At 40.5% G+C, this 19683-nt stretch overlaps 1 protein-coding gene across 1 annotated transcript in view; it reads right to left on the bottom strand.

Annotated features, from left to right (window-relative positions):
• Positions 1–10175: 10175 nt before the first annotated feature.
• The window catches only part of mpped2a (metallophosphoesterase domain containing 2a), a 51223-nt gene continuing 41715 nt past the window's right edge, over positions 10176–19683 (bottom strand). The window contains exons 5-7 of the mRNA XM_048969693.1: positions 15000–15115; positions 13612–13725; positions 10176–11473 (exon numbers count right to left, since the gene is read on the bottom strand). Of these exons, the coding sequence (XP_048825650.1) occupies positions 11355–11473; positions 13612–13725; positions 15000–15115 (349 nt within the window). The 3' untranslated portion in view covers positions 10176–11354. The remainder of the gene's footprint in view (positions 11474–13611; positions 13726–14999; positions 15116–19683) is intronic.

Genomic DNA, 19683 nt, shown 5'->3' with positions numbered 1-19683 from the left:
TTCTGCATGAGGATGATCAGATGTTTTGGAATTCCCAGTTATCCATAATTTGTTGTGATCCACACAGTGGAATGCTTCTGCATAGTCGATGAAGCACAGATAGACGTCCTTTCAGTATTCTCTGCATTCAGCTAAGACTGATTTCGCACATCAGCAATGACATCTCTCGTTCCACATCTTTTTCTGAATCTTGCTTGCACCTCTGGTACTTCTCTTTTGATGTACTGCTCCAATCACCTTTGAATTATCTTCAGCAGGGTTTTACTTGTGTGAGTTATCAGTGCTATTGTTTGGTAATTACCACATTCTGGTAGAGCACCTTTCTTTGGAATGGGCACAAATATTGATCTTTTCCAGTCGGTAGGTATGGTAACTCTGACTTCAGCACAGCTTCAACTTCCTCCTTCACTACAATTGGCTAATAATCATATGCTACCTCCTTGAATGGTTGAGCATCATCCAGTTTTTCTTGGTACAGTAACTCTGTTCTTCCTTCCTCTTTTTTTATTCCTTTTGAGTTCCTTCAATATTACTATGTAATTATGTGAGCAATTCAAATTATCACAAAACAAAAAGGTGGTTTGTACACTGTGCAATTGTACTGGATGGGAATTGTACTGGATGATGGACTACCAGAAAAGGCAAACCCACCTTAAATGCTATTTATTCATGCTTATTAAATTGTCATTCTTACTGAGAGCTTTTTAATATCCTTTGCCCTTATAGCTGCTAGATACACTTATCGTTAAATCTATAAACTCGTCTGGACTGCGTTGATTTGCGGTGCCGCTGTGCATATTTGTGAAAGTTGGGCTTGTTGGGACCAGGGTTATTATTGTAAATTAAAACTGCAATGAAATAATTTGTGAACTGAAATAAAAATGAAAACTATTTACCAAAAATGTGTCAGACTTTAATCTGCAAAAATTACCACCACATCACCAACGCCTTTTTACCCTGTTTATCCACAATACTTCCTCTTTTAAAAGATGTCGCTGATGCTGAGCTGTGGAACTAGGAAAATGATTCACTTCCATAATGCCAGTCAGCATCTTGTCTAAAGTTCAGTGAATGATTTAATGTGCATGGCAGTATAATCCAGCTCCCACAACTATTCTAAGTGATTAAATGGCGCATTCACAATAATCACCAGGGCTTCTGATGATGGGCGTAAACATTTGTCTGGATGCCAGCTTTTCGGTATGATATGGACGCTTACTAACACCCATAATTTGATAAGCAGATCTTGTACGCTTAAAATATTGACAGGTGTTTTGTGATGCCCAGCAGTTAGTAATCTGTATAAATTCAGCCTATATTTATATTTAATAAACATGTCAGACTAGAAACTGCAAAAAATACTGCCAAACCAGTAGCATCTTTTAACCTTGTTTATCCACCATATCTGCTCCTTTAAAAGATGTTATAGCTGCTGAGCTGTTCTTTTCTTCACCGCCACTTCAGAGCTTATCACTTCCATGATTTATCAAAATGGTAGCTTGTGGCGTTCTCTGCTAACTGAATTTAATAAGAATATGCATGCGCTGAATTTATAGAGATTACTAACATTTGGGCAAAGACATACCACAATATATATTTCATTAATATTTTAATCTTATCAAATTGTGGGCATAAATAAACGTTCATATAGTGCCAAAAATCCAATGTCCATTATCTAAGGCCCTACAGTGACATACAGTGTGGTGTTTTCAAAATAAAATAAACTCAAATGAGATGGTCAGTTTGATTTTTCTGGACAATGAAATCATGTAGACAATTTGAAACATTGGTAAAATAATCAATAGATTCTATTGAAAAATATTAATTAGTGGCAGCCCTAAATACATCCTGTCACTATATCATTGATATTGCAATATGGCACTTATTATGTAAATAAACGTATCAGACTAAAAACTGCTAAAAGTACTGCCAAACCACCGGCATCTTTTAACCTGGTTTATCCTTGTTTAATTGGTGAGGATCCAGTGTGGGGGGCAAGCGTTTCTTGAGGTGTACCAGGACCAGTCGCTCAAAGCACTTCATACACTATGGGCATGAGTGCCAGAGGGCGGTAATCATTCAGTGATGTGTTTCTGCATAGTGCCAGTGCCCATAGTTATGAAGTGCTTTGAGTGACTGGTCCTGGCACACCTCAAGAAATGCTTGCCCCCCCACACTGGATCCTCACCAATTTGCCTACCGGAGCAAAAGGAGTACAGATGATGTTGTATCCACAGTGCTTCACTGTGTACACTCACACCCGGATAACAAGAATACTCATGCAAGAATGCTGTTTGCTGACTTCAACTCAGCTTTTAATACAGTCATTCCCAACAAGTTGGTCACTAAACTTGTGGATCTTGGAATCAGCAACTCTATCTAACTGGTCAGGCCATAACTGCTCTACCACCATCACACTCAACACTGGCACTCCACAGGGCTGTGGGCTGAGCCCGTTCCTCTACTCCATTTTCATCTATGACTGCAGGTCTATATATAGACCCAACTCCATCATCAAGTCTGCAGATGACACCACGGTCATCGGTCTCATCAGTGACAATGATGAGTCTGACTACAGGGAAGAAGTAAAGGACCTAGCTGTATGGTACACTGGCAATGACCTGCTCCTGAATATCAGCAAAACCAAGGAGCTCATTGTGGACTTCAGGGAGGAGAAGGGAGACACCCATGACCCCATCCACATCAATGCTGTTGAACGGGTTTCCAGCTTCAAATTCCTGGGGACCCACATCTCAGAGAACCTGTCCTGGTCAACCAACTTCTCCAGTATGGTCAAGAAGGTACATCAGCGCCTCTTCTTTTTGAGGACACTGAAGAAGAACCACCTGTCTGATGACATACTGGGTAACTTCTACCGCTGTGCGGTAGAGAGCATCTTGACCAACTGTGTTACAGTCTGGTATGGGAATTGCTCTATTGCTGACCGCAAGGCACTGCAGTGGGTGGTGAAAACCGGCCAACACATTATAGGAACTCCACTTCCTGCCATTGAGGATGTCCACAAGAGATGTCTCCCTACAGCTGTGACTCTACTGAACTCAGTCTCCCGCTGAACCTTCCCATCCACACTCACAATTAACCCTCTACACTTTATAGATCTGTTTACTACACAGCTGTACATCTGGATATATGTGGCACATCTGTTTACTTGTCCATAGTACATCTATATATTTGTTCTTCTGTATAGCAATATAGAATATTTGTATACCTTCCGAACTTATCTGTATATTATTCATCCATCCATCCATTTTCCAAACCGCTTATCCTACTGGGTCGCGGGGGGTCCAGAGCCTATCCCGGAAGCAATGGGCACGAGGCAGGGAACAACCCAGGATGGGGGGCCAGCCCATTGCAGGGCACACTCACACACCAGTCACTCTCACACGCACACCTACGTTTATGGAATGTGGGGGGAAACCGGAGTACCCGGAGGAAACCCCACGACGACATGGGAAGAACATGCAAACTCCGCACACATGCGACCCAGGCGGACACTCGAACCCGGGTCCCAGAGGTGTGAGGCAACAGTGCTAACCACTGCACCACCATGCCGCCCCATCTAATCTAATCTAATCTAATCTAATCTAATCTAATCTAATCTAATCTAAATATTTATACCAGTGTTATCATGGATGGTATGACATGGCAGAGCCCTACCGTTGATTTAATCTTCATTTGTGCAACCTGTCAGGATAATATGACATGTCAATAGACATATTAAGGTAATTGATTTTTGGGATTAATGAAACTGATTTTTAAAAATGTATGCACCTAAATTCCCCACTCCACAATGGAAAATGACCCATATGTGTGCATATAGTATACAAACATTTTTTTAAATGACCATAATATATATGAAAAGATAAAGATGAAGGCCATTGAAGCACATTTCAAAATTTTTTATTCATTCCTGTAACATGTACTTTAGTGCATTCTGTAGAGTGAAAAAGGTTTTATTCTCTGAAAGAACATTGATTTATATGGATTTATAAATCAGACATAATATAAAACCAAAATGACAGCTTTTACTGCCCCCTATTGTTTTTCAGTCATTGTGCTATGTGTGACAAACTATGCTTGTTGTGTGAGAATGTTTGCTTATTTTGAGACATGTGTGAAGTGTTTTGATAGTTTTAATGAATTTTGAGATTAACTGCTGGGCCAGTCCTGCATGTTGTTAATGCAAATTGTGTGAAGAGTTTTGAAAAAGTGAATATTCCTGTCAAAGTCACAGACACACAGCGAAAATGTTGCCCACAGCAGGCACTAATTACACAGTGCTGCCAAAACAACTTTTGCATTAAAAAGAAATACTCATGAAGAAATACAGGGTATGACATTCACAAAAGAATAACCAATTTTTATTTACAATTCGCAGGGAAGATTCCACACATTATAAAAAAACACATTTTGAATACACGGTAATTGAATGTAGTCAAAATTAAAATACAATTTTAAAAAACAAACTACTAAATAAACAAAAAACACTGAACACTGCAGTGGTCCTTTCCAGTAGAGCAAATTATAAAATTAAGAAAGAGAATGCAACAAAACCGACAACCAACAGACAGAGCACTCAGGTGTTACCCTACTGGTCATGTGTACTTAGACACAGGATCTCATCTACATCACAAAGGGTGTGTTCCCTGGCCAAATAGAAGAGGAAGTAATGTTTAGAATTATGGATGAATCCTTGATAATCCTCAGGCTGCTTGCATTACCGTTCATAAGGGTTCTGATGACATACCTTCCATTACCACCTGGAAAAATCAGACCGAGGAATGGGGAGTATGGTTGAAGGAAGATCACTTGAATGCATGGGTAGGAATTGAACGAACTGGTTCAGGGTTCATAACGAAGAAAAAGGGATACTGACAAGAGTTGTAACGATCCCAAAAGGCAGTTTTAGTTATAGTGGGGAAAATACACAAATGACTTAAGGCAAAATGCCTATTCAAAAATGTATCCAATTGCTCAAATAAAATGAATGGCAGCAGAATGGAGAATATTTATTCACAGGAACCAAATGCAGCTCTAGAATGGCTCCCGGCACCAAATGAACTAGACCGAGAGAAGAGAGCGAGATGCTCCCCAAACCAGCCTTTTATTCTTCCATCTTAGAGTGATCAAATCTGTATGACAGTAGTAATTAGGAACACCTGAGCAGAACGAAAGAAAAGAGCAGAAAACAGGAAAACAGACAAATAGCAAAACCATTGCAACAATATGTCTTGCGATGTAACACTAACATTATCCCAAATGATTGCACGCAGTCTGGTTTGGGATACTATGCTGTCTCTGTAGTGATGGGAATAAAAAAAATCAGTTTTGTTCATCATTTCATGGGACGTCTGCGGTGGTAAAAACAGTTACTGTCTCCCCTAGACATATTAAAGCTATAACTGTGCAACTGTCCCACAAAACTTACCTGTTTTCATTGCAAAATATCCTAATGATTATAGTGCAGACTCAAATTGGCCTGGACTCACTGCCTAGCTTCTCACACGGTCATGCCATGGTTGTGGCATACATCTATAATCAGATGTATGTACTGTACCCACTGCACATATTTGTGAAAACTGTGAAACATTCTTTCTCCATTGACTTTCTGCATGAAAGGGGTGGTGCAGTGGATAGTCCTGTAGTACTGTTGTCTCACACCCCCGGAGTTCAATTCTTCACCCAGGATCTACATGTGTGGAGTTTGCATGTTCTCCCCCTGTCATTGTGGGGTTTCTTCCTCCCCCGCCACAGTCCAAAAACATACTGAAGTTACTTGGAGTTAACAGATTTCCCATAGATGTGCATGTGTAAGTGAATTGTGTGTCAGCATGCCCTGTAATTGGTTAGCGCCCCCTACTGGGTAGTTCCCTGCCAAGTGCCCTGTAATGGGTTGGCACCCCATCCCGGGTTATTCCTACCATGTGCCCTGCAATGGGTTAGCGCCCCCTCGTGGGTCGTTCCCTGCTTTGCACCCAAAGCCACTAGGACAGGTTCCAGACCCTCCGCACAAGCGGTTTCAGAAAATGGATGGATGGACAGACGGACATTAAGTAGGTACCAGAGTTGTAGCTTCAAACTGTTTTCCTGACATTTTGCAGTGACTTATTTATATTTCACACAATATAAAGAAGGCAATTTATGCAGATTAATCATGTTTGAGACCATGATACCCTGGTACTGAACTCATCTAAAAGCACAGTAATGACTCATATTGGGTATAGATCAGCCTCACAGCCTTCTTTGATCATTTTCAATGACATGGAATACAGCCAACTCATCTCTACTGCTGTAAACCCAAATGCACAGAGGTAAACAGATGAAATAACATTAAATGTGCGTGATATTATTTGTCGATCTTCCAAATTGTGATTTCAAATATGTTTTAGATCAAAGAATTTTAAGGGCTGTCATTCATGAGATAAAATTCAGCTAAATTCAGAGATTATTAACCATGTTAAACCAGAGACAAATTCTGACAAAAAAAAATAAAATAAAATAGAAATTTCAAAGAAATGAAAGCAGAGATTGTTCTATAAAATAAAAATCCTTTTAAAACTTTAACATCAATAAATAAACTTATTATAACAAAGCAGTAGCAAAATGTTTTGAGTTTTAAAATAAAGTCTGGAGAATGGCACTATTAAATGTAATATCAAGTCACAACGCCAGTATGGACTTTCTTCCAGATGTTCTAATCTAACCAGCATTTTCACAGAACATAAATTGGATCTGGTCATGTGATGCTGATATTTTTAGCAAGTGAACCTTCCCTTTCTTTCAATCTGCATACTATGTGTAAGCCATCCACTCTTATTTTTGATATTTTGATATGCTTATATTTTTAAACCCAACTGTATGTGTGTTTACATGAGCATTCTTCTGATACTCTAGTTGCAATTATTTGAATTATGGTTTTTATAGAGGGCATCTATAGTATTATATATACATAGTGATTATGTATGTGGGTACATGTCTTGTGATGGACTGGCATCCCATCCAGGGTTGACCCTGCCTCATGCCCCATGATTCCTGGCATAGGCTGTAGGCTAACTCTAACCCTGTACTGAATAAGTAGTCATGAATGATAGATATTTCACAATCACCTTGTTAAACCTGCATTCCACAATATGAATAGCACATTCCATATTCAAAATGTTAAAAAGAGTTGCATCCATTGTGTACATGTCAGGGTAAGGCTCACTTGTACGTAATGTAAAGGTCACAATTTTAGCCATCTACCACTTGAGTTAAAATATTTCTTATGGGCATCACAGTGTGAGCCAGATGAACTCCAGATGACAGCAGTAAAAACTGGAGGGTGTAATAACAGCACCATAAACATTCCCCGTGGCAGTTTTGACACACAGACTGCCCCCCGCATGTTAACACCTTGTTCTTGAGGGGGGTGTATGAAAGAGTTTGCTGAGCTGCATACCGGCGTGCATTTAAGTAATTTACGGGTGGCCCCACATTCCCCAGCTGCCTGAAAGCCCGTTGGGGTTGAGGGGGTGACAGCCTTCACCATGACACTTGCAGCATCCATCAAGACCCAATGCAAGCTCAGTTGACAAATTTCCAATATCAATAGCAGCTGTCATGACAACATAGGGTAATAGCCAACCTTGTCAAGTACACCCATTAATTCCTGCTGGTGTCAGTGGTGGATAATTAATAGACTTTGCAATCTGGCCCAGCAATAAAAGCTTGGTGTGATACAGACAGCCCCCCCCCCCAACATGCACACGTGCAGAGCATTAGAACAAGACACTGGAAACAGCAGGATTTTAAAAACTGAGAATTTTATCACAAATGTGTTTCCCAGTGATGTCAGGGGCCTCTAACAATGTAGGGTGATGAATGACTGTGGTTGAAAACTCTGTGCGCTTTTTGTACATGGATGACACATCCCAATTATACACAAGAAGTAAATTTACTGTCATTATGTCCAGTTCTACTGGTAACTAGCAACTGTTTCAATGCTGACATAAAAATTAAATAGCATTTTTGAGGTTATGTTTGAAAACCTAGTCATACTCAAGATTCCTGTTCACTTATGAGTGTGAGAAATGTGAAAAACTGGAGCAGGGACAGGAGGGGGGGCACTATGTGTTGCGCTGCTTGTTTCTTTGTGTGGGGTTGTGATTGCAAGCACAATAGTTCCTAAAGGCCCAAGAGGAAATCTTAGGATGGTTCCACCCATTTGCTACTCTTACAACCCCCATCACCCCACAGCAGAGGGAAGACATGAGGGTGAAGAGACCAGCATGACATACAGTAGAGGGCAAAATGAACCCTGAACCATTGGTCTATGAATGACAGCTGTAAGGCAGCAGTGGCAATACAAACCACATTACCAAAGCCCTAGAGCGTGTCTGCAATGCTCCTGACCATGGTGTGTGGCTCTGCAGATTAGCAGTGAGTGATTTGAAGGCTGCTGGTACAAACCCTGTGGGACGATGTCACCAATGGGCCTTTGACCCTAATTACAGGGATGCGGCTGGATTCTGCCTTCTGCTCCTCATGTATATGTCGCTTTGGACAAAACCATCTGAGAAATAAGGCCTACAGTGTGAGATGCAGAGCTTGGTGGGGATGGGTGCCATTGGCTTTGGATGGACTGTGCTGTCAAGTGCTGTCACTCTAACTTCACACTCCCTGAGAAGCAGCACCAGCACCTCCCTGCCATCACCTACCTACCCCTACATTGAGACTGAAATCTTAAAATTTCGACAGTGTACAACAGGACTGTGCCAACTTGTTAATTTGAGTTCCTCTGCCGGCCCCTGGAGGAAGGGCTCCCCCTTTGAGTCTGGTTCCTCCCAAGGTTTCTTCCTTCCTGGGAGTTTTTCCTTGCCACTCTTTCCATTGCCTTGCTCACTGGGGACTCTGGGCAGGCATAATCTAAAGAACTTTAAGACAATGTCATGTTGTGAAATTGAATGGAACTGAATACATTTGCAGGTGATGTTTGAGATGTGTTTGTTAAAAGTGCATGAGAACATGTTGGAATACATTCACAGGTGAAAAAAGCAGTAATGTCACATGTATGACCTCCACTGTGGAATATTTAATAGCAACACATACATGAGCAATGCATGAACATCACTCTAGCACATGAATGCTGCACCTTTCACATGAGTTTTATAGAGGATTATGCTAATATGATTAGAGTGGATTATGATAATGAAAGCTGACGCAGTCCCAGGTCTGGGGGCACATTTTGTACTCTCATTTGGGAAAAGTTAATTGGTTTGGTACCTTTGATGTGTGGAGTACTGAGAGATAGGGTTGGGAACAGAATTTTTTGGCCTTTGCTTCAGCTTTCAGCTAGAAAGAGCTGGGATTTGACTTCATAGTCAAGAGTGATACTCTATACTAACCCTGTATATCTTTGAGGATTGAAATACAAAATTAAACATGAAGCATGGACATGATACACATTTGTGGATGAAGCATTTTGGTTCACAGCCAGTCCCAGAAATGAAAAATTTCTGACAGCAAGTGAGTGATAATTTAACTGTGTTAAATATTAAATGCTCCTGAGCAAGAGTGCTCACAGGAATGTTTTAATGAACAAGACTTAATATCTGGTTTTACAATAAAATTGGCCTACAAACAGGAATAAAAACTGCAAACAATCACTTTTTCTACTAGTGTGTCTGTTTTTGTCTTTTAACCAAAATAACTTGAGATACCTCACTAAGCATTATACAAATCCCAAACTGACTAGTCAGTTTAACTATTCAGCTGGGATCACTTTCAAAACCCATCTTCCCAGTATATGCAATGATTCATACAACAGAAAGTTGAAATGAGAAACAGGAGTAAATCAGACATTCATATGCTGAATTAGCTGATCCAGGTCAAATATCTGGAAAAAGCTTTAAAGAACATTAACATTTGAAATAATCAAATCCACAAGTACTCCAGGTTCTCTGAAAATAGTGAGAAATATAGCTTGTCAAACACTCAGGTTTTAAATGTAAATAACTGGAGGGTCCATGTCAGGTGCAAAAGCCATGTAAATGTTACTGGTGTGAAAAGGTGTTTGTAGAAGAAAACAAAGTGTAATTAAGAGCACCTGTGAAATTAAAGATGTTATTGAAGGGCCAGACTAGGTTTTAAAATCACAACTGCACACAAAACAAATATGATTTCAATGTTGAATTTTATATAAAATGTATGAATTAAATGCTGTCACTATCTGCACAACAATATCAATGCAAGATGAAACGTTTTCTTAAAAACAGACATGTATTTAATAAGTAAAAATCTTGCAATTCTATTTGCATATAAAGGCAGCTAAATATATCACAATAAACACAAAGGTAGAAGCAGCGCTAAACTCCCATAAAGAAGGAAACTAAGTCTGCAATCAGAGAATGGCGCATTTACATTTGCGAAGTTCACACAACTATTGGCAACATTTTTTTTGTGCTAGCAAGATTGCATTTACACACAGTGCAAAAATGAGAAAAAAAGGACAATATAAACGCAAATACAATAATATTTAAGATTTAAAGGACAAGTAAACTGTGTTTAGGCAGATGTATAAAAATATCTTGCAAATTCCTTATGCTCAAATGATTAATTTCTTGCGTGCATAAGGAAAACTGGATCACAATGGAATCCATACTGCATGATAGAGAAACGGGTGACTGTACGTGTGGTTCTTAAACCTGTATGCATACATACATACACACACATACCTACATAGATACATAAACCCACATTAAGCATATAACATAGAATTAACATAGAACTCTTTTGGTGGTAAGTTGCTATACATTTACAAAGAAATTTAGCATAATATATAGGTAGCATTTCTCAAATTATCTACAGAACAGCACATTAGCTTTAAATAGTCTTTTTAAGGATTTCATCCATAAACTTTAGTGATCCTTTAATCGAATGTTTTATTTGCTAATTGGTAACAGAAAATAAATAAGGAACTACTTCTCTGCTACAAGCAACAACATTCTCCCAAAGTACTGTAAAGCTAAAGTTTAAGGCAGTATTTCTGCCAAAACAAAGCTTAATTGTCCTAAAAAGGTACATAAAAACTTACAATGGCATTTAATATCAACATATCCAGCAAATGCAAGCAAAATATGCAGGAAAATTGTACAAATTCACAAAGCTTTGTTATTTTACAGATCCAATCCAATTTCAATACTAACTTCTGATCTTCAAATCTGGCATTCATAAGGTTTTTGAACCAGGAAATTACAAAAGAACAATATTTTGGAAAGCAAATCTAAACATGTATTTAGTAGAATTCATTTGACTTATTTTTAGAAAAAAAAGTCATTTCCAACTGCCCTGTGGTTTCAGGATGCTGGGGGATTGGGGAGGTCAAAGACTATAGGAGGGTTGGTGGGCTGGAAGCTGACGGTGCAGGTGGAGGCATTTATGTATGTTGTATACCCATCTGTCATAATGCCATAACCTGCAAAAGACAGACAGAAATGCTGCAGTTACACATGCAGGTTTAACTTCAACGCAAACCTGTGGGGCTGTACTTTCACCTCACACATCTAGGGCTGGGAGTTTATGTTTTTAATATATACGGTTACATGAATGACCGAGCTTAGCTTTTTACCAAAAATATCAGAGTTGAAGTTAATGAATGTGGTGCTTAATGTGAAGATTGTTTGTTTGAACCCGAGGGTAGTTACATCCAAACTGAGTGAATGATTTAGGAATTGCAGCCATTTTTGTACGTAGTTCCCCCATTTTCAGGGCTCAAAAGGAATTGGCCAATTCATTGACAAAGCTGTTTCATGGCCAGGTGTGGGCTGTTCCCTTGCTATTTCATTAACAATTAGGCAGGTAAAAGCTCTGGAGTCTATTCCAAGTGTGGGATTTGCATTTGGAATCTGTTGCAGTGAACTTTCTATATGAGGTCCAAAGAGCTGTCAATGCAAGTAAAGTAGGCCAATGTTAGGCTGAGAAAACAATTAGAGAGACAGCAATAGTAATTGGTACATATCTTAAAAAGAACACACTGGTGATCTCAACAAAAGGCCTGGACAACGAAGGAATGCAACTGTGGTGGATGGTTGCAGAATTCTTTGCATTTTTGAAGAAAAAAAAAACATATCTAGCCAAGTCAAGAATACTCTCCAGGAGGTAAGTATATCATTCTACAATTAAGAGAAGATTTCATTAAAATAAATACAGAGGTTTTACCACAAGGAGCAAACCCGTGGAAAGTCTCAAACACAGGAAGGCCAGATTAGATTTTGCCAAAAAAAACATCTAAATTCTAAAGTTTATTCAATTCTGGACAGATGAAACTAAGATCAACCTGTACCAGAATTATGGGAAGAGAAGAGCACGGAGAAGGAAGGGAATGGTTCATGATCCGAAGCATCACCTGTGAAACATGGTGCAGGCAACAGCATTGAGCTTGTATGGTTTCCAAAGGAACTGGGTCACTAGTGGTGATATGACTGCCGATAGAACAGTAAGAATTTTGAAGGGTATAGACGAACACCAACCCAAAATATTCTGCAAAAGTAAACCACCAAAGTCACCTGACATCAACCTAATGGAACATGCACTTGCTGAAGACAAAACTGAAGTCAGACAGCCCAAAAAGCAAGCAATAAATAAGGACCGCTGCAGTAACGGTCTGGCAAAGCATCACCACTGAAGAAACCTAACATGTCCAGGGGTGCCAGACTTTCAAAGGATTTTACACCTAGTACTAAAAATGATGATTATGCAAATACTTTTGAGACCCTGATAATGGAAGGACTGATAAAAAATTGAGGGAATTCCTAAATGGGTCATACAATATTTTTGTTGAACCCCTTGAATTAAAGCTGTGTCAAAGTGAATATTTGCTTTGTGAAATATCTGATTGTGCATGCTCGATTTTCACCTTGCATGTCTGAGCATACACAGTATTGCACCTTATGGCATATGGTCAGACCTAACCTGATCCTGTTAATACACCTGGGTTCATTTTATGTACCATTTGTGAGTGATCTCTACCAGCTCAGAATGGGATACCTGAAGAATAAAAGCACTCCAAGTGAACAAAATTGAATGTGAATGTTATTATCATAGCAAAGTGTTTTTGTCTTTCTTCAAGGAATTTTTGTTTATATGTACGTATATTTTTGAATAAATATTAATTCTGATAATACATTTTGCGTTTCCTTTGTTAATGTGGCAATAATTCATGAAACAAATTTGTGGCTGAACCAAAGTCATCATTTTTATAACATTTCTATGGCAAAATTCCTCTCACTTTACAAGTTAATTTGGAACGAATTAGTTCACAAAGATGAGAAGAACTCCCTGTACACATCCTAAGGATATCCCCGCATGAAAACCTTACTGGATTTTTGGGCCAGTTTCAGGTTTTTGAGTAGAAAAGGGGGATGAGATGCTTCCAGTACAGACAAATGTGTGAGATTTTTCAAATGTGATCCATACCTACACAAATTCTCTACATCAGATAATCTTCAATCAACAGAGAAGCATATATTTAGGAATACAAAACACTTCACATAGGTCAATAACACAAGGCAAAAAAGCTGAGAGTAGCAGCATACAGCAGTGACCACAACCCACCTTCGTGGATACCTCCGAAGACGTGAAGCTTGGGGCGAACCCTTCTCTGCACAGTGTTCAGCAGCTCCACACAGCCCACTCGTTGAAGCTCCTTGGGAACCCAGTCCCGGAACCCTGCAGATGAGATGGCCCGAGTAAGTCAGAGCTACCCTGTAACCAGATGTATTATCTCAGCACAGCCTTTTCAGCGCTCACCTGTGACAAATTGTTGTACATGCACTAACCTACACTGGTTTAGTAAAGTAAGTTCATAAAAAAAGAATAGATGCACTATCCATCACTGCCAAGAAATTGGAACCATGTAAGAAAAAGCAAAAAATACATACTGTCAGAATGGCAATGATGATATTCCCAAGACACCCCAAACACCCCCTCCCCCCATCTAATCACTACTCCTCCCAAACTCTCCAACCTCTAAAATCTCTAGGTCACTGATGCACTCTCACCATCTCTCCAAAAATGTTTTTATTAAAAGCCCAACTTTGTGTCACGTGTCTCAATGTAATCAGGTTTGCCAGATCTGCATCTGTGGCTGACACAATCCAAAAACCCATGTAAACCCTACCAAGAAGAGTGGCAGCAGCTATGGCTACAAAGGGGGAACCAACTCCATACTGAAGCCTAAGGGTTTAAAATGGGATACCATAAAAGTTCCTGTGGGTGTAATGGCCCAATACTTCTGTCCATAGAGTGTATGTTGCACATCTTCAATTTTTGTGCAAATGAAAATGCATATAGATTTTCATCCATATAACTTGAAATTATAAAAATATCCATGAAATACTTTTTGATTTATCATGTTCACAAGATCCATTGTTATCTGCAGCTGCTCTTCCATTTGCCCTCATTAAATGACATTGCTTCAATCTGGGTGTGAATTGTTCCAGATCATTACCCTATGCAATGTTCCTAGGAAGTTTGAAACACTTATAGAATTGCTGTATGCACAAGGTCAAGTGTCTTCCACAGCTGTCCTTTCCGTCCTTTGATAGCTACCTAGTTCCACTGCTTCAATTTTGGCACGATTTGTCTCAAAATTAAATCAGGTGTAGATCTTCATCCATTTAATTTTATTGTGAAAAGGTAATACTCTCCATCAAAGGATTTTTGAGTTATCACGTTCACAATGGCAAATTTCACTGAGTGGCACAGTTAATTTATTTTAATTACTTTAACGGTAAAGATTCGTCAAGTGATTGTAGTGATTAACTGTCCCCAAAACCATATGTATTTCTCACTCGGGGGTAAAAAAATACACAAAATATAACAATAGTAAGGAATAAATTTAAGGAGGGAAATTATGCAAATTCTAATATGGTCAGAAATATTTTCTAAAAAACATAAATTAACCCCCAATTTAATGACGGACCAGGATTAACTGGACTCACCGAGAGGAGGCCCATGGGTCATGAGAATGTCGAGGCCTTCTGGTACTTGGTTCCATTTGTCCAACAGAGACTGGCCCCGGGGCAAGTTGAAGCCCCATCCATTGAACCAGGGCGTCCTAAGGGAAAATGCATGTAGAAAATGAAACCTGATGGCACACACACAACAGTCTTGTCGTATTAAGATTTCAATGACAACTCTTCCAAAACCATGTAATGCCAAAGATGACATAATAAGTGGCTGCAACCCAGCAGGCAAAAGCAAAAGCAGGTGTGACTAGAAGTGGGACTGGCCCCATGTACTAGCTAAGGGGGGAGAGATGCCAAGAATGCTAACTTCCAAACACTAGTTTGATGGGAGACCTTATTTAACTAGCCGACTAATAAACACATTAATCAGGGCACATAACATGGATAAAACACACATGCCAAAGCAAACACTCAGGATGGGTGGAAATATTAAAAAAAAAAAACTTGACTACATGGACAGAAGGAAAATTCAGACAGACACTTAGTTTCACTAACAGGAAGCACATACCACTGAAATACAACTGAAGGGTCCATACAGAACCAACCCCATGACCAGCTATTTTCACTTCATACTTGGGGCTGAACCACAACTGACACAAAATCCTACAAAGCACTACTTAGATCAAAAGTCAATACTGTGTTGGTCAGACTGAAGAGAAAAAAAATACGGTGGATGCATTTGACTGACAGCTCCTGTAACAGTAGTTGGCAGAAGAACTGAAACCTTACTCCACCTTGTGCTTCCATCTTTGATTGGCTTTGCTTCAATCTCAGCAGAATGAAAAGTGCACTGTGTTAATAAAATGGTTTCCTCTACTCTGTGGCAGAAATAACTACTTTTACGGATGTTTTATAGAATACATCAACTGGAAATAAGCAAATATTCCAGAAATATGTCCATGTAAATATAGTTTACTGTCTCATTTAATTTATCTTCCAGTAGAAGAAAACATTATTAAATTAAAATATTGGTCATCATTTAATGATCATGTTCTTAACTGATAAAATAAGTAAAACAAAGACGCCAGGAACAGCAAATCACTCGTTATACAATAATAGATGTAACAGAGTTTCCACCTTTTAGCATTTTAACATACATTTTTTTTCCAGGACTTAAGAAATTCTGTTGGAATTCATCATAAACAGTTCTCCCTCTTTTACAGAAGCACCATTGTTGTAATCACCACAGGTAAATGCAAGGACATTTGTTAACCTCCATATGAATGGAGACTCAAGCTCACAAAGAAAATATTGTTTCTTCTGTAGCCCAATTATATTGCAGTGAAATGACTCTCATACTCCCCAAGCAAGATTAGGCTCTAAGGCAGGCCTCACCATCTGGCCCAGGTGGCAGGAATGACAGACCCCATTCAAAGGAGGGACTTGCTCGCCAGGAACGCAAAAGCTGCATGATCTAGGGTGGTTGTGCAGTGGGCTAAGCCTGTGTGCCTGTAAGCAGCAGGTCACAGGTTCAAACCCAGCCACAGCATGTCTGTGGGTCCTTGAGCAAGGCCCATAACCCCCAGCTCCCTGGGCGCCATTGCGGGTGGCAGCCCTTCGCGGACAGCTTACTCTACATGGAGCAAGCTGAGGGAGGCGTAAAGACAATTTCCCCACAGAGGGATCAATAAAGTATCAATAAATAAATAAAGATGACAGCGTTAAGCTGTAAATGAATGAATGAATGAATAAGACTGAAGAAATGGGTCGAGGTAACTAGGTCTCCCAGACGATTTCAACAATTCTTATCACTGTGTCATGAAACATGGTTAATGCTACAGCCCCCACACGGTTCTATGTTCAGCAGGAGCCATTTAGCCGTAGAAATATAGGAGGCCATTATTCAGTTTAAGCCCCTGCATATTTGTTACAGCTGACATTTTCTGCACTAGCAAGGCCTTCGAATGGGAAGGAGCAGAAATCATGGCGCAGGAGAAACCTGTGGACTTTGATGCGACAGACAGGTGCCATTCTATGGAGAACAACCTTACTTATTAAGCAAGGCATTATGGGATGTCACATCTTTTAACAGAAGCTAATCCTTTATTTAGGCCTTCTGCCCACTCAGAGTTAGTTTGCAATGGTTTCTGGTGGTATTCTGAACTTGTCGACTTTTTTCCCTCAAAACACATTGACCAAAATTCAGTAAACCCACCAGCAGCTGTCTGGCTTCTATCCCCATGTCTGTGTTTGTATAAGAGGGCACTAGTCCCTGCAGCTCTGTTTCCAATTAAGTGCCGAGCCCGTCTGATGAGACGGTGGCATACAAAAACCTTGCAGGCTCCCTCTTGACCAGTATTTATTTACATTACTTTAAAAAAATGACAGAGTGAGGATGCCTCCCAACACTAAGCCAGTCTGCAAGCAGCCCCTGAACTTTAGTTTAGTGCTTACAGAGAATCATTGTGATTTACAATCTCAGATGCTACAAGATTTCAATATTAGTGGGACATCTCTCATTTATCTCACATTTATCCTATGTATTGTTACTGACACTCCTGAGTTCCCTACATTAACAAACTGCTATATATAAATTCTCCACTGTGTTCCTCATTGTTTGAGTGCTTTAGCGAAGTAATTTTTAACTGCACTTTGAAAGCCAAAAAGAAGAGAATGTAAACAGTTCCAAATTGCTTACATGCGAAAACAAACAGATTTGCAGGACCTTCCCTCCAGTTTTGACTGGTTCTCTCACAAATAAGATGCATCTCAAGTGAAATGGGCCACTGGCCTCTCATGAACTCCTGCTACCCACAGGTGCACCTCTCTGTCCGCTGCACACATAAACAACCCAAACAATTCTGTTATTTCCCTCCGCTGTCGAAAAATGCACAGACAATGTAAAACAAAGGGTGAGGCAAAGACAGGCAGAGTGGAAGCCTCTGCTGCAGAGTGCAGCACATTACATGACCAGGCGATTCATTGTGGCCTCACCTCCTTGTCACTGCAGCGTGGAGGTCATCTGAAAAGGACGGTTAATTGATCAAGCTGTCAAGGCCAATGAGGAGAAGCATGTTAATGGGATATTTATTTCCCCATTGGGAGGGAGGCACCTGACAGAGTGCAGTATATATGGCTGGCCGTGGTGCCTTTATTAACAGCTTGGGACCCGCTGGTAATAGGTGGCAAGCGGCTAGACGGGCCTGACAAACCACCGATCGGCCAAGGCCACAGCAAATGCAACAAGGGAAGTGGAGGGAGCGACGGTGGCACCAGCTTGGGGCTGACCCCGTTCTATTAACTGCAGCTGAGTGACTGATGGGGTCCTGGGTGGATTCATTTAACTGCAACCCCACCACCTGACCTCCATGTGTGGAGACGGGTTAGGCCTCTTGCCCAGGGAAACATACAAGCTGCGGCGCTGCCCCGTGGGCCTGATGTTGGACAAGTGAGCAACATTAACCCCCATCCCCCCTTTGGTCAGCAAAAAATCTATCTAGAGGGTTGCAAGTCTCTGGCACTGTTATTTTAGCTGAAAAATTTTAGAAACCATGTAGCAGATATTAGATAGTTGACCATCTTTATAAAACAATGAGAGATAGGCGACCATGGACACAGTGCTACACAGGACAAATTAGACACAAGATAGTGACTATGATTGAAGTAGGGGCCTGCAGAGTGCCATCAGAGAGCTGCACACACACATTGATTACCCAGAAATCCTCATTCAGCACATACATACTCTATGCCATGCTAGAGGGCCCACTGGATGCGCATCCACAATGGAACAGGCCTACACATCGCCAGGCCACACAACCTACAGCTGGGCGGTGAGTGCAGGGAGTTGCTGATTTGGATCCAGATAGGGAACTGTAGCCACCACAGTAGGGACATTTTGGGTTGGGGGTGGGTGGGTGGGTGGGGGGGTCTCTGGGAACGAAGATACCAGATTCATCTGAGAACATTGAAATATGAATCTGGCAGGAAGGCCCAGAGAAACTAGAGAAGGCTTAATAGCTGGGGTAGGACAGGCTATTAAAGTGGCTCTGGAGCACCCCCCCCACACCACAGCTTCAATGAAAGGAACTTACACGGTTACACACTGCTAGCACCATTTACTCAGCTACTCCTGGGCCCAAGGCCGATGGAGCCAGCGAGGTGGTTTTGGGTTACCTGCCTAGCCCAGCTAACTGTGAGTCTATCTCAGATGACCTGATCCCCCGAAGACTAAAGAAAGTATTACTATTAGTTGGGAGCAAAGCAGACCAATATTTCAAAAGAAAAATACATATATATGCAGCTCTGTAGCTTCAGCATGAAAGGAAAATCAGAGAGGTAGTGATGTAGGATACAAGTAGTGTAGTTGTCCCAGTTCCAAAAGAAAGGAATGAAAAGAAACAAAGGAAACTGAGGAGAATATGAAAAGTACATTTCCTCCTCTTCACTGCAGAGTGGAGGACACAAGTTTATGGGTCAACTTTTCAGGGGAAGAGACATTAGGCATTATTAGGAGGTCATGAACAGGCCAGGTAAAAAGCGTTAGAAAGGCGGTAGGCTGGATTTAAGGGCATGGGAGTGCCAGGGTCACACAGTGAAACAATTAGCACTTGAGCATTCTTTCTGTGATGGGAAAGTCTTACATGGTGACACTGACATTCCAGCTCCCCCACAGTACAGAAATGTATCATTTAAAGACCAGAGATTCCAATAACAAATG

This window comes from Brienomyrus brachyistius, chromosome 11, assembly GCF_023856365.1.
Source record: "Brienomyrus brachyistius isolate T26 chromosome 11, BBRACH_0.4, whole genome shotgun sequence".
Classification (NCBI taxonomy): Eukaryota; Metazoa; Chordata; class Actinopteri; order Osteoglossiformes; family Mormyridae; genus Brienomyrus; species Brienomyrus brachyistius.
Note: the sequence above shows the minus strand (reverse complement) of the source record. Positions and strands in the feature narration are given on the sequence as shown.